Here is a 16,004-nt window from a genome sequence, read left to right on the forward strand (position 1 = left end):
AGCGATAATATCACTGGGTCATCACATCGCCAGCCGCCAACCAACTGAGCTAACCAACCCCATCATAATATGTGAAGAGATTGACACCAGAGTCAGAGACTGACGCTGATAAAAATCTGCTTACATTCTGTCACAACGCCAAATCCTGTAGCAACTCGGTTCCAAGAAGTGAATCTATAACGACCTCAAATATCTGAAAGAGATATAATGTGGCTGAATCATCACTGAGAACTATGCAAGGCCACCTGAGAATTGAAAGGGTGCTGCTCTTCTCTTCCCTTCTCACCACCTTTCCTTGGGGCAGTGCCTGGAGCGTATCGTTCCACAGCCACGTGCAGCACCTTAACCCAAATCTATAAGGCAGAACAACTCACATCAGCGAGATTTCTGCGTGGGTGGAACCGAGCTGACTGCTTTCTTGACTCAACATACCTGCATGGTGTCAACCTGGGTGTGTCAGAGGAGACACTGGGGCTTTATTGGATATAGCAGCACTGCGCCATCAGGTGGCCATACCCTGTAAGTACTGCCGTCAGGATTATTTACAACCGGAATTCCCCATTGTAACTGATGGCACTTTCCCCATGTTGCAACAACAACGGGAGGTTTGTGGACATCAAATACATGTGTACACAGGACTCTAAACATAACGCGATCTCCCGTGCTGGTGTGCACACGGTGAGCAGAATCATATTGAACTGATCAAGTGAAATAGACTCAGACACTGTGGGTTAATTAGAGCCAGACACACAAACATTGTGTGGGATTTTCCAGTGGCAGAGGGTGCAAACCCCATTGACTGCGGCGGGACCAGAAGCAATGGCGCGCTGCCTCCCCCACTGCAACACACACCACGGCTCAGGGTTGGGGTGGGGGGGGGGGGGTGTAAAAATCCCACCCAGTAATTTTAAAGTACAATATACCATCCTTTTTTAGAAGTATAAGGGGGAAACCCCACTGAAACTTACAGAATACTGACAGGCCTGTTTCCGTTAGTAGGAGGGACTAAGACCCAAGGGCGCAGCCTCAGAGTAAAGGGACATCCCTTTAGAACCAAGATGAGAAGGAATTTCTTCAGCCAGAGGGTGGTGGATCTGGGGAATTGAATGCCACAGAAGGCTGTGGAGGCCGGGTCATTGAGTATATTTAAGACAAGATAGCTAGGTTCTTGATTGGTAAGGGGATCAAAGGTTACAGGGTAAAGGTGGGAGAATGGGGTTGAGAAACGTATCAGCCATGATTGAATGGCGGAGCAGACTCGATGGGCCGAATGGCCTAATTCTGCTGCTATATCTTATGGTGTAAGTTATTGCATCTACATTTATTATAGAAACTGCCTCTGTAAACAACGCCATCTAGAAGTTCCCCTCCAAACTACACACCATCCTAACTTGGAAATATATCACTGTTCATTCACTATCGCTGGGTCAAAATCCTGGAACTCCTTCCCTAACAGCACTGTGGGTGTACCTACACCTCAGGGACTGTAGCAGTTCAAGAGGCAGCTCGTCACCACCTTCTCAAGGACAATTAGGGTTGTGACACTAGCATCCTAAAACTGAATGCTATAAATGCTGTCCCATGGTGCCACACCTGCTGACTGCCAACATTTCCTGCTTTTATTTTTTTTAAAAAGGTTTCATTGATTGGAGGATATAGTTACAGCGTGATATATGTTCATGATTTTGATTTGATTTATTATTGTCACGTGTATTAACATACAGTGAAAAGTGTTGTTTCTTGAGCGCTATACAGACAAAACATACCGTTCATAGAGAAGGAAGCGAGAGAGTGCAGAATGTAGTGTTACAGTCATAGCTAGGGTGTAGAGAAAGATCAACTTAATGCGAGGCAAGTCCATTCAAAAGTCTTGACAGCAGCAGGGAAGAAGCTGTTCTTGAGTCGGTTGGTGCGTGTCCTCAGACTTTTGTATCTTTTTCCCGAAGGAAGAAGGTGGAAGAGAGAATGTCCAGGGTGTGTGGTGACCTTAATTATGCTGGCTGCTTTGCCGAGGTAGTGGGAAGTGTAGACAGACTCAATGGATGGGAGGCTGGTTTGCATGATGGATTGGGCTACATTCACGATCTTTTGTAGTTCCTTGCAGTCTTGGGCAGAGCAGGAGCCATACCAAGCTGTGATACAACCAGAAAGAATGCTTTCTATGGTGCATCTGTAAAAGTTGGTGAGAGTCGTAGCTGACAAGCCAAATTTCCTTCGTCTTCTGAGCAAGTAGAGACGTTGGTGGGCTTTCTTAACTATAGTGTCGGCATGGGGGGGCCAGGACAGGTTGTTGGTGATCTGGACACCTAAAAACTTGAAGCTCTCGACCCTTTCTACTTCATCCTCATTGATGTAGAGAGGGGCATGTTCCCCATGATTTTGAACTCCTCTATCGTGGCCCTTGTGGCTAAAGGGATCAAGGGGTATGGAGAGAAAGTGGGATACCGAAAGTGCATGATCAGCCATGATCATATTGAATGGTGGAGCAGGCTCGAAGGGCCGAATGGCCTACTCCTGCACCTATTTTCTATCAAATCTCTCCTCTCAATCTTCTCTAATTGTCCGTCTCCAGTACATTTATATAATTTACTTGCAAGTTGAAGGCTGAGTAAATGAGGAGGCTGTCGTAAATGCACCAGCTGAACGTCCACATGGATAGCTTCCCTTTTTTCTTTGTTTTTCCTTACAAACAGCATAGCTTCTAGCCTTCTGACAACTTGCTGACCTTATTTACATTCTCTAATTTCCTTTCTCATAGTTTTTAAGTATGATGATTTGAGGCATGAATTGGCCATGACGGACTGGGAAACATTGCTGAAAGGAAAGACAATGGACAGACAATGGCAGGCATTTAAAGAACAAATGGGTGAACTCCAGAAGTTGTTTATTCCTGTTTGGCACAAGGGTGGTGAGAGAATTGTGGCCAAACCATGGTTTACGAGGGCAATTAGAGATAGTGTCAGATTCAAGGGAGAAGCATACAAATTGGCAAGAAAAAGCAATAGGCCTGAGGATTGGGAGCAGTTTAAAATTCAGCGAAGGAGGACCAAGGGATTGATAAAGAAAGGGAAAACAGAGTATGAAAGCTAGCAGGGAACATAAAAACTGACTAAAAGTTTCTATAGATATGTAAAGAGAAAAAGATAACAAATGTAGGCCCCTTAAAGTCAGAAACGGGAGAATTCATAACGGGGAATAAAGAAATGGCTGAGGAATTAAATTTGTACTTTGCTTCAGTCTTCACAAAGGTAGACGTGAATAATGTGCCAGAAGTGCTGAGAGAAACATGTTTTAGTGAGGAGCTGAAGGAAGTCAGCATTAGTAGAGAAATGGTTTTGGGGAAAATTGATGGGATTGAAGGTGGATAAATCTCCAGGTCCTGATAATCTTCATCCCAGAATACTTAAGGAAGTGGCCCTGGAAATAGTAGATCCATTGGTGGTTATTTTCCAAAATTCTTTGGACTCTGGAATAGTTCCTACAGATTGGAGGGTAGCTAATGTAAGCTCACTATTCAAAAAGGGAGATAGACAGAAAACAGGGAACTATAGACCAGTGAGCCTAACGTCGGTACTGGGGAAGTTGCTAGAAGTCTATTATCAAGGATTTCATAACTTGGCATTTGAAAGGCAGTGGTATAATCAAACAAAGTCAGCATGGATTTACAAAAGGGAAATCATGCTTGACGTATCTATTGGAATTTTTTGAGGATGTAATGAGTAGAATTTACTGAGGAGTATCAGTGGATGTGGTTTATTTAGACTTTCAGGAAGCTTTTGACAAGGTCTCACATAATAGACTACAATGTAAAGTTAAGCTCATGGGATTGCAGGTAATGTCTTGAGATGGATAGAAAGCTGGTTAGCAGATAGGAAGCAAAGAGTTGGCATAAATGGGTCTTTTTTTGATTGGCAGCCAGTGACTAGTGGGGTTCCGCAGGGATCTGTGCTAGGACCCCAACTGTTCACATTGTATATTAATGATTTGGAAGAGAGAACTGAATGTATTATCTTCAAATTTCCCATGATACAAAGTTAGGTGCGAGGGTGAGCTGTGAGGAGGATGCAGAGATGCTTCAGCATGATTTGGACAGGCTGAGTGTGTGGGTATCTGCATGGCAGATGCTCTATAATGTGGATAAATGTGAGGTTATCCACTTTGGTAGCAATAATAGGAAGACAGATTATTACTTGAATGGGTGTGAATTGAGAGAGGCGGATTCTCAGCGAGACCTTGGTGTCCTCGTGCATCAGTCGCTGAAAGTAAGCGCGCAGGTACAGCAGGCAGCAAGGAAGGCAAATGATATGTTGGCCTTCATAGCAAGAGGATTTGAGTATAGGGATAGGGATGTTTTGCTGCAATTGTATAGGACATTGGTGAGGCCACACCTGGAGATTGTGTGCAGTTTTGGTGACCTTATCAGAGGAAGGATGTCCTTGCTATAGAGGGAGTACAGCAAAGGTTCACCAGGCTGATTCCTGGGATGGCAGGTCTGTCATATGAGGAGAGACTAAGTCGGTTAGGATTATACTCACTGGAGTTTAAAAGAGTGAGAGAGGATTTCATCGAAATTTATAAAATTCTAACAGGGTTAGACAGGGTAGATTCAGAAAGAATGTTTCCAATGGTGGGGGAGTCCAGAACTAGGGGTCATAGTTTGAGGATAAGGGGTAAACCTTTTAGCACTGGGGTGAGGAGAAACTTCTTCACTCAGAAGGTGGTGAATGTGTGGAATTCATTATCACAGAATGTAGTTGAGGCCAAAGCATTGTCTGATTTCAAGAAGAAATTAGATATAGCTCTTGGGACTAAAGGATTAAGGGATATGGGAGGAAGGGGGATTTGGATACTGAATTCAATGATCAACCACGCTCAAGATGAATGGCAGAACAGGCTCGAAGTGCCGAATGGCCTCCTCCTGCTTCTAGTTTCTATGTTTCTCCTGTCTCTTGTCTTCATCAGTCAAGTGTGGCTGAGAGCAAGACAATAACTACAAGGTATGGGTGACAGGAGGGGAACTCCTGACCAAATAGCCTGAAGTTGTTAAAGGAAAGGATCTCTTTTCTGTCGTGGATAGAATCCCTACAGAAGGAGGCCATTCGGCCCATTGAGTCTGCACCGACCGCAATCCCACCCAGGCCCTATCCCCATAACCCCATGCATTTACCCTAGCTCGTCCCCCTGACACTAAGGGGCAATTTAACACGGCCAATCCACCTAACCCGCACATCTTTGGACTGGGAGGAAAGCGGAGCACCTGGCGGAAACCCACGCAGACACGGGGAGAACATACAGACTCCGCACAGACAGTGACCCAAGGGCAGAATCGAACACGGGTCCCTGGCGCTGTGAGGCAGCAGTGCTAACCACTGTGTCACCGTGCCACCCCTAAAACACTCACTCCCGCCGCGTTGTCATGAAACTTGGCAGCTCCCCATCGGGGAATTGAACCCCGGTCTTCCGCGTGACGGGGAGGTTACTAATCACTATACTAACAAGGAAATACTTACAAGGCTAACAGAGCATTAGTATGTAGGTGACTGTATTTTACAGAATAGGACAATCCACACACAAGCAATATACTGTGGACTCTGGAAATCCGAAATAAAAACAGAAATTGCTTGAAATACTCAGCAGGTCTGGCAGCATCTGTGGAGAGAGAGAGAGAGTTAACGTTTCACGTCTGTGACCTTTCCCAGAAGGAATTCCATACTTTCAGTACAAGTTCTGACATTCGGTTTACTCGGAGCTATTGAATATTTACCCGGAACCCTGTGGCCAGAGAGAAACATAGAACAGCAGCACAAGTGCTGTTGGTTCAGGAATGAGTCAGCGGGCTTGGCCAGACAGAAAGGACTAGTAACATGGCTGTCTAACATAAACCATAAGACCACAAGACATAGGAGCAGAATTAGGCCACTCAGCCCATCGAATGGACTATCCCTTCATCATAGAAATCATAGAACCCTACAGTGCAGGAAGAGGCCATTCGGCCCATCGAGTCTGCACCAACCACAATCCCACCCAGGCCCTACCCCCATATCCCTACATATTTTAACCACTAATCCCTCTAACCTACACATCTCAGGACACTAAGGGGCAATTTTATCATGGTCTATCAACCTAACCCGCACATCTTTGGACTGTGGGAGGAAACCGGAACACCCGGAGGAAACCCACGCAGACACGAGGAGAATGTGCAAACTCCACACAGGCAGTGACCCGAGCCGGGAATCGAACCCAGGTCCCTAGAGCTGTGAAGCAGCAGTGCTAACCACTGTGCTACTGTGCCACCCCTCCATGTTGGCTTCCACTCACACCAACGTGAATCAGAACAGGTTGATCAAAACAGAAAGGATATTATTAAACTGGAAAGAGTGCAGAAGAGATTTACTAGGATGCTCCCGGGACTTGATGGTTTGAGTTATAAGGAGAGGCTGGATAGACTGGGACTTTTTTCTCTGGAGCGTAGGAGGCTGAGGGGTGACCTTATAGAGGTCTATAAAATAATGAGGGGCATAGATCAGCTAGATAGTCAATATCTTTTCCCAAAGGTAGGGGAGTCTAAAACTAGAGGGCATAGGTTTAAGGTGAGAGGGGAGAGATGCAAAAGGGTCCAGAGGGGCAATTTTTTCACACAGAGGGTGGTGAGTGTCTGGAACAAGCTTCCAGAGGTAGTAGTAGAGGTGTGCACAATTTTGTCTTTTAAAAAGCGTTTAGACAGTTACATGCTTAAGATGGGTATTGAAGGATATGGGCCAAATGGGGGCAATTGGAACTAGCTTAGGGGTTTAGAAAAAAGGGCGGCATGGACAAGCTGGGCCGAAGGGCCTGTTTCTATGCTGTAAATCTCTCTGACTCTTATGACCATATACATTGTACGCCTTGAAAGCCTTATACAGTTAGCCAGCTGAAGAAAGAAAATTGGCATTGACGGTATTTTGATGGGTTCACCTCCTTATGTTGTTAATGGTGGGAGCTAGCTGCCCAGTATTGGTCTTGTATTCACAATTCCTCTCATTGTTTCCAGGTATTGCACGGACGAAAAGCACTTTTTTGCCAAGCGCTTCATGTTGGAGAAACATATCAACCTTATGCACGGCATCAAGAACCCAGACTTCAGCCAGATGCCGAAAGCTGCGCACGGGGAGACAGACACAACAGTGGTGAGCCTTCCCCTCCCTCTTTCTGGATGTTGTTTTAAGGTGGTACCCAATTTTGTGCTCAGTGGGAAGCTGGTGGGATGTGGGTGGATGCTGGTATTCCCGGCGTCAGACGGAGCTGTTCGAAGCCGGCAGTGAGACGCTTCACAGCGGGAGACGTGGAAATCAGCAGTATGCAGTGTCCCGGCACCCTTGTGGGATTGGTGGGGAGGACAGAGCAGTAAATAAGGCATGAGTTAGGTTGTCTGGGTTTCGAGGACTGGATTTCCAGGTCCTGACGGTCTAATCTGGCATGAGCTACTGTTTGAACACTTCCCAATGGGAACAAAATACAGAATAGGTCCCAGAAATAAAGGGATCAGCGATTCCACCCATCAGGCTTCATACATTTTCTAGGATGATACAGTACACCAAGGCCATTTGACCCATCATGTCTGTGCTGCCATTTGTAAGAGCTATCCGGTTAGTTTTCGCAAAGCCCTGCATATTTCTGCTTTAAGTATTTAACCAATCCCCTTTTGAAAATAACTATTTAACTAGGATGGCACTGTGTGGCACTGCTGCCTTACAGCGCCGGGACCTGGGCTCGATTCCCGGCTTGGGCCACTGTCATAGAGTCATAGAGGTTTACAGCATGGAAACAGGCCCTTTGGCCCAACTTGTCCATGCCGCCCTTTTTTTTTAAACCCCTAAGCCACTTCCAATTGCCCGCATTTGGCCCATATCCCTCTATACCCATCTTACCCATGTAACTGTCTAAACGCTTTTTAAAAGACAAAATTGTAATGGAGAAATAAAAATGTCAGGAGTGGGAGTTTGTCCGTGTGGAGTTTGCACGTTCTCCCCGTGTCGGCGTGGGTTTCCTCCGAGTGCTCCGGTTTCTTCCCACAGTCGGAAAGACGTGCTGGTTAGGGTGCACCAACCCCCGAACAGATGCCGGAGTGTGGTGACTCGGGGAATTTCACAGTAACTTCATTGCAGTGTTAATGTAAGCCTTACTTGTGACACTAATAAATAAACTTTACTTATTGATTCTGCTTTTTGCAGAGCTTTAGTTGACTGAAAGCAGAGGGATTGTGGCTGGCTGGTTATGTGAAGCAGGAGCTAACAGGACATTTAAATATAACCACTGGAGAAGCTCTGATCTTTTATCAGTCTGAGCATTCTGATACTGAGTTTGGGACTTTGAGGAACCCTGCTGGGGCGCATTGCTTTATTAGACCACCTCCTGCGTAAATGGCATTTGAGCACACTGCATTAGATGATGCCACTCTACACCTCATTGCCTCCAAATTACGGAGTTACAAAAAAGATGCAACATTGGGCAAAAATTATTGTTTAATAGTAAACAAAGCCGCAGGGTTTACAAAACAATGCATTGCTCTGTTTATTAATCATTTTTTTAAAAAGACTATCTTTTATACTTTGCCTTTATAAGGGGGTCGTTGGAACGCAGCGATCTATCCACAGTGTGTGCCACCTATAGGCTGTGCTGTATCCACTGTCCATAGCATTGACACCACCTCCCTAACCCACAACCTCCATCACCAAGAAGGACAAGGGCTGGAGGGTGAATGGGAACACCATTACCTCTGAGAACGCACCCCCCAACTCTCCCACCATCCTGACATTCCAAACTTCCTTCATAATCACACAGCAACAATGCCCAAAATGAATCATCTAGAAAAAAAGAATCGCATTTTACAGTCTATAACAATTTGATTTATTATTGTCACATGTATTGGGATACAGTGAAAAGTATTGTTTCTTGCGCACTATATATTTGGTTTGATGTATTATTGTTACGTGTATTGGGATAGAGTGAAAAGAATTGTTCCTTGCGCGCTATAGAGACAAAGCATACTGTTCATAGAGAAGGAAAGGAGAGGGTGCAGAATGTAGTGTCACTGTCACAGTTAAGGTGTAAGGAAAGTTCAGCTTAATAGAAGAGTATCCAGAGATGCTCTTAAAATAACGAATTATTTTTTGTTTTGTGGAGGACTTGCCTGGGAAACGAATGGCGAGTGACCGTGAGGTGGGTGAGCTGCCCGACTCCAGCACCATAGCGTCGCTTCCCAAGAGACTGAAGGTCACAGTGTTCAAGCAGTACAGATGTTCCATATGTGGCTACATGACCAAGAGCAAAGCTGACTTCCAGGAACACATACCTCAGCACAAGTCTGACGGTTCAACCTTCCAGTGTTCACAGTGTGGGCTCTGCTATACATCCCCGCTCTCCCTGAACAGGCACCTCTACATCGTCCACAAACTCAAGCAACCTGAGAAGCCCCAAGCAGCCGACGTGGTTAGTGAAAACGGACAGGATGAGCACAACAGGGAGTCAAACACCACCTCGGAGGAAGACGTAGATCTACAGTGCCGAGTCTGCAAAGACGTTTTTGACAGTGAGACAGCATTGAATGCTCACGTTCGGACTCATGGGATGAGGTTTATACTATCGAAGCAGAATGGAGGACCAGTGCATTGACTGCGCTGACACTAAGGGGATCCTTTTTAATCCTTCTGAATGGGTCTGCTGTGACCCCAGAGACAAACCTGCATTCATTGATACAGAACACAGCAACATATTAGTAAGCAAACGGAAGTGGTACTCATTCAAAGCTTCTCCCTACTCTCTTAAAGGTCCACAAGTGTTGCTTCAGGAACCACCATCCTGCAAACACTAGCTTCTTTGTCCTTTTTCTTGCTGGTATCAAAACAGCAGCTTTTATATTTTTTACAACCCAATGCACAAGCAGAAGCTGACAGGGAAAGCAAGCCAAAGATGCTTTCTGCACCCTCCAGCCCTGAACACCCTCCAGCGTCTGTGACCCATTTTTTACCTGTTATGTGGTTTTGCACTCGCGTGTCTCTGGCCTGCTCCCAGGTCTCAGAGTCTCTCAGATTACAGAAACAGAACCGTGTCCTAGTGCTTCTGGATTGCTTCCTGTTAGGTCAAAGTTGGGAGTTATCAGGTTCTGTGTTTGGCTTTTTGAGCAAATTAAGTGGCTCAAAGCGAATGGATGCTCCCTTTTTAGAATGAAAAACTGAGGTTTAATATGCATGCAATAAGGCGCCACAACATGAAGTAGCTTATTTTAACTATCTTTGTCTTCCCATCCCTTATTTAGAAGTAAGTGGGCAGATTATTCCGAGAGTAAAGCTCGGCAATCACCCGTGATGCAATTGTCCTCTCTTTTGTGTGTTCTGTTGGGAGTGGCGATCTTCGGGATAACGCTTTTCCTCCTTTTGCTTTGTCACTTGTTTTGGGGGTTTAGTTTCCACCTGTTGGCTTGCTGACAAAGCACCCCTCGATGTTCCGCTCCGACCGTATCCCCAGCACGTACCTTCAACTGTTTGCATGGTAATGCTTGAAACTGGGTGACCGGAGTAAGGCACAAAACCCCGCTTAGAAATCACACCTCCAGCTTCCTTAAATCCTGTGGTTCCAGTGCGCAACCTCTGTATGTGTAAAGCATTGCTCCCAAAATCTGAATAATGCAGTGGCTTGTCCAGTCACTGGGGGCTGGTTCTGATAAATACCACGGTGCGACAGGATTATGTTCCTTCCCAGCAGGCGAGTGAGGTGCACGGTTGCAAATGTCCCTCTTAAAAGTTATCACCTTGCTTGATAACTTCCTCCTCTTTCTGGCGTCTGTGCAGACAATGACGTTTTGGATTGCTCGATGAGATTTCATCACTATTTGTCTATGTTACAGTTTCGTAAAACCCACACACTTTGGCATTTGTACAGCAAAATAAGAATCGTAGATTTACACCACGGAAACAGACTCTTTGGCCCATTACGTCTACTGTGTTTTCCTGTGTCTGCGCCGCCTAACCTAATCATCCTGCTTTTTACCCAATCTCCTTTATTTCACTATCTTGATTCTCCCTTTTAAAATGTTTGGTGGGCACTGCTTGAAGAATGGTTTGTGACAGAGAACTCCACATTCCACTTCTAATACTACGTAAAGAATTTATTGGTAACCCCCCCCCACCCCCCCGTTCATCGTTCCAAGGAAAGGAGGAGCGATAGAGCAAGTCAGCCGGGGCACCAACCCCATCACAGGATTAAAACAAACCCGCACCCATTATTTTTCTTTCCCCTCTGCGAGTATCTCAGTGGAGAGGGTAACAGAGCACTGTCTTGGCGGGGAGGATGGGGAAGCCGTGCTAGTGCAGCATTCTGCCCCAAAGCTCCTGAAAAGAACCAGGTACCCTCCACAGAACTGACCATAAAATGTAGGAGCAGAAGTAGTCTATTCGGCCCATCGAGTCTGCTCTGCCATTCAATGAGATCATGGCTGATCTGATATAACCCTCAGCTCCACTTTCATAAGACACAGGAGCAGAATTAGGCCACTCGGCCCATCGAGTCTGCTCCACCATTCAATCATGGCTGACTTTTTCTTCTCATCCCCATTCTCCTGCCTTTTGCCCATAACTCCTGATCCCCTTATTAATCAAGAACTTAACTATCTCGGTCTTAAAGACACTCAATGACCCGGCCTCCAAGGCCTTCTGCGGCAGAGTTCCACAGATTCACCACTCTGGCTGAAGAAATCCCTCCTCATATCTGTTTTAAAGGATCGTCCCTTTAGCCTGAGGTTGTGCCCTCTGGTTCTAGTTTTTCCTACTAGTGGAAACATCCTCTCCACGTCCACTCTATCCAGGCCTCACAGTATCCTATAAGTTTCAATAAGTTCCCCCCCCCCTCATCCTTCTGAACTCCAACGAATACAGACCCAGAATCCCCAACCGTTCCTCATATGACAAGCTCTTCATTCCAGGGATCATTCTTGTGAGCCTCCTCTGGACCCCTTCCAAGGCCAACACATCCTTCCTTAGATATGGGACCCAAAACTGCTCACAATACTCCAAATGGGGTCTGACCAGAGCCATATACAGCGTCAGATGTACATCCCTGCTCTTGTATTCTAGTCCTTTCCTACTTTATCCCAATCCCTAAGGTGAAAGCAAAATACTGGGGATGCTGGAATCTGAAACAAAAACAGAAAATGCTGGAAAATCTCAGCAAGTCTTACAGCATTTGACGAAGGGTCATCCAGACTCAAAAACATTGGCTCTATTCCCTCTACACAGATGCTGTCAGACCTGCTGAGAGTTTCCAGCATTTTCTGTCTTTGTTGCCCTTGATTCCCTTACTGATTAAAAGTCTGTCTATCTCACCCTTGAACATACTGAACAACCCACCCTGTACAGCCCTCTGCAGTAAAGAATTCAATAGATTCACTACCCCCGAGAGAAGAAATTCCTCCACATCTCTGTCTTAAATAGGTAGCCCTCACTCTGAGACTGTGCGCTCTGGTCCTAGACTCTCCCACATGGGGTAACAACCTCTCAGCAACGACCCTGTCAAGCCCCCTGAGAATCCAATATGTCTCATAAGGTCACCTCTCATTCTTCTAAACTCCAATGAGTACAGGCCCAACCTACTCAACCTTCCCTCATAAGAAAATCCCTCCACTGCTACTGCTTGTACTTGCCTGAAAATTCCCAAAGCGGGCACTGCTCCGAATGAGAGGGAAAGCTAGTCGTGTAACACTCAAGAGTGTTTAGACAACAAATAAACACTGCATATTGGAATTGGAAAGACCTGACTGCTATTGATCTTTGTTCACTGAGGACAAACTGAAAATGTCACCATTTCAGTTCTGTAGAAATCCATAGAATCCCCACAGTGCAGAAGGAGGCCATTTGGCCCATCGAGACTGCACCGGCCACAATCCCACCCAGGCCCTATCCCCATAACGCCATACATTTACCCTAGCTAGTCCCCCTGACATTAAGGGGCAATTTAGCATGGCCAATCCACGTAACCGGCACATCTTTGGAGTGTGGGAGGAAACCAGAGCACTCGGAGGAAACCCACGCAGACACGGGGAGAACGTGCAAACTCCACACAGACAGTGACCCAAGCCAGGAATCGAACTCGGATCCCTAGCGCTGTGAGGCAGCAGTGCTAACCACTGTGCCTCCAGGCCACCCAAAATGGAACTTTCTGAAATCGGGGACTTCCTCTCGATTGTTAACCCCCAAATTATGCTGGAGGGGGGAATTTTGATTTACTTTTTTTTCTCATTGTGTCACGTGAATGTGCAGTTCGAATGACTGAATGACCCCAGGGTTGTAATTTCATTGTCGCCTTCCAGGAATATGCCATTGTCTGCCTGACGTCACTAGGGTTGATTGGTCAAGTCTACGGAACTATCCTGTGCATCAAGTGCTGGAAAAATACAAAGACCTGACAGAATTCAGGGCCGGAATTTTACCGCCCCACCCGCCACGGGAATCGGAGCGGGTGAGGGGCGGAAAATGGAAAGGTCCGTTTACCTCGGGCGGGATTTTACGGTTTTGGGATGGGCGAGGCTGGAAAATCCCACCCCGGGTTTTTATTAGATTTTATTGGATTTATTAGTGTTGCATTCCACGCGGACCCTGGTTTGAGGTGAAGAGTGTGCCACGCCGAGGTTCCAAATTGGTCCAAATATAGTCAATGTCAGCCAGGTGTTTTGAATTGCTAACTGTTCCATTGAGATGTAAGGTGCGAAATGTCAGCCTTGTTAGGCTGCATGGTCTCCAGTGCTGAGATTTTCCATAAACTGTGATCAGTCGCAACTACAAAATTAACTGTTACTCATCACCCTGTTGAAGGGAATCATCGGGGAAGCTACTAAAGCACGAAATAGATTTCTTTTCAATAATTGATCAGGACAGAAATTAATTTTGACATTGGGTTTTCACTATTCCACTAATTTCCACTAATGCCAAGTCCAATTGTGTGCGATGGTTGCATTCTGTGTGCTAAAGAAGCTCATTTCGCATTTGCAAAATAAAGGTCTAACTCTGGTGCTGGCGACCAGAGACATGTGCAGGTCACTGAACTCGATGGCCACTGACTGACACACTCCTTTCAACCACACTATCAAATCCATACATCACCAGTTAGCTGGCACTTACATTCGGCTGAAAGCAGGTTTTTAAGGTACAGCAAGGTTCTCGAGATCTTGCAGATCTCTCATGTGGCGAATTTATTTAATCTCAAGTGGGGTTCTTATTGTTGAGTGGAGATTTGGGCACCAAATAAGACGGCAGTGTCCTCGCCAACAACACGGCAAGCTGACTGATGTTTTCCCTTCTCAACCGCTTTCCCTCTTCCCAGGTTACAGGAAGTATAAAGGGGGGGTCTTGTCGGTTTGTGCATTGGATTTTTTTTTTCTCAGCCTCTCTCCTTGCCCATTTAAAACGAAGGTTTCAGGACAATGTCCGGTCACCCCACTGACCTTTCTGTAAGTCACTTCAGAGCGCGGCTGAAGCCGCTTGATGGAAGCATCCCTCGCTTCCCCTCCGCTTCCATCAAGTGGCTTCAGCCGCGCTCTGAAGTGACTTACAGAAAGGTCCCCTTCCCCACCTTACCCTGGGACTAGTGACACATTCCTCTCTGTCCACTTGTTCTTTTGAAGCAGACCCTGTAGAATGTATGGGATTGAGTCAGAGTCTGTGCCAGTCTTTCCTTTGTAAATGGGCAGTGCCACTCGGAAGGATGCTCATTATCTGGCTCCTGCACTGCCGTTCTTTCTGGTACCCACCTGAATGGCACTAACGTAATTTACAGGAGGACCAAATAAAGTATTTTAAAATAATTTTTAAAAAAGAACTAGTGTAATTCCCTGCTTAAATGACCACTGTACTGTATCTTACTTAAATTTTATAAGATTAATTTCTTTAAAGAAAAATGTATCTCCCATATTACTCAATTTTATAAATTACTTTGGAGATTTATATTTAATTGTAGTCATATTGACTAAAATTTTCACGTGAACTTCCTATTTAAGTGCTATACTACCTTACGCTGTTGTGTTCACGTGATGTTATATTACACTTAAAAGGGTACACCCCAGACTCCAAGCATGAACCGTATCAAGAGCCGCACTCTCCACTACCAGAAAGATTCATTTTTGATTTCTTCTTCATCCACATAGTACAGTTCTTGCTGAGTTGCGTCCTCGGGCTATGGGCAGGGACTTACTTGCTCCGACGAGGAGGTTAGCTTGTGTTTGCTATGTTGGCGAAATGGGTAAACACTGGGAGCTGGATATTGAGGGGGGTTTTAATTATTGTACATCGATTGGAGTCTGGAGTCTATCTCTTAATATTTTTGAGTCGGAATGCAGCCCTATTATTTACAGATGAAATAATTTAAAATATTTATCTTACAGGATTCAGCTCTGTTCACTTCCTTACTTCAATGTTTTTTATACAGCATATACAGACATTTGTACTTTTTGATAAATGTGTATAGTAGCATGTAGAGAAACATTTTGCAAGGTAACCTGTGTAGTTTGCTAAGGATAGATCTACATGTTATCAGGGATTTTCCCCACCCCAAGCCATCACCTCTCTATTTAATCTGTATCGGCCTCTGTGCCTTCCTATTATGTTTACTTAATATTTCAAATAAAAGGAACAGAAAGTGAATTTTTAATAGCCTCTTGTTCAGTCTGTTATCTTTATCTCGGTGTGCAATCAGCCCTCTAAATATTTATCTCATACAGAGAAACTATCCAGTGGCAATGAGTTTAAAGTTTATTTATTAGTGCCACAAGTTATTGTGAAAATCCCCTAGTCCCCACACTCCGGCGCCTGTTCGGGTACACTGAGGGAGAATTTAGCACGGCCAATGCTCCTAACCAGCACGTCTTCCCGACTGTGGGAGGAAACCGGAGCACCCGGAAGAAACCCACACAGACACAGGAGAACGTGCAAACTCCGCACAGTGACCCAAACCGGGAATCGAACCCGGGTCCCTGGCACTGT

General features: G+C 45.5%; 1 protein-coding gene across 2 annotated transcripts in view; it reads left to right on the top strand.

The window, feature by feature from the left end:
• The window catches only part of znf592 (zinc finger protein 592), a 154,569-nt gene extending 138,765 nt beyond the window's left edge, over positions 1-15,804 (top strand). Inside the window, exons 9-11 of one of the 2 annotated variants that reach the window (XR_013495692.1) lie at positions 7,031-7,166; positions 9,163-14,480; positions 14,571-15,804. Coding sequence is in view for 1 of the 2 variants with exons in the window: in XM_078200174.1 (XP_078056300.1) it covers positions 7,031-7,166; positions 9,163-9,651 (625 nt within the window). In the remaining variant the exon portion in view is untranslated. Of the gene's footprint in view, positions 1-7,030; positions 7,167-9,162; positions 14,540-14,570 lie in introns of those variants that run through there. The other variant, XM_078200174.1, reaches the window with a different exon arrangement.
• The last annotated feature ends 200 nt before the right edge of the window (positions 15,805-16,004 follow it).

Source organism: Mustelus asterias, chromosome 29 (assembly GCF_964213995.1).
Source record: "Mustelus asterias chromosome 29, sMusAst1.hap1.1, whole genome shotgun sequence".
NCBI lineage: Eukaryota > Metazoa > Chordata > Chondrichthyes > Carcharhiniformes > Triakidae > Mustelus > Mustelus asterias.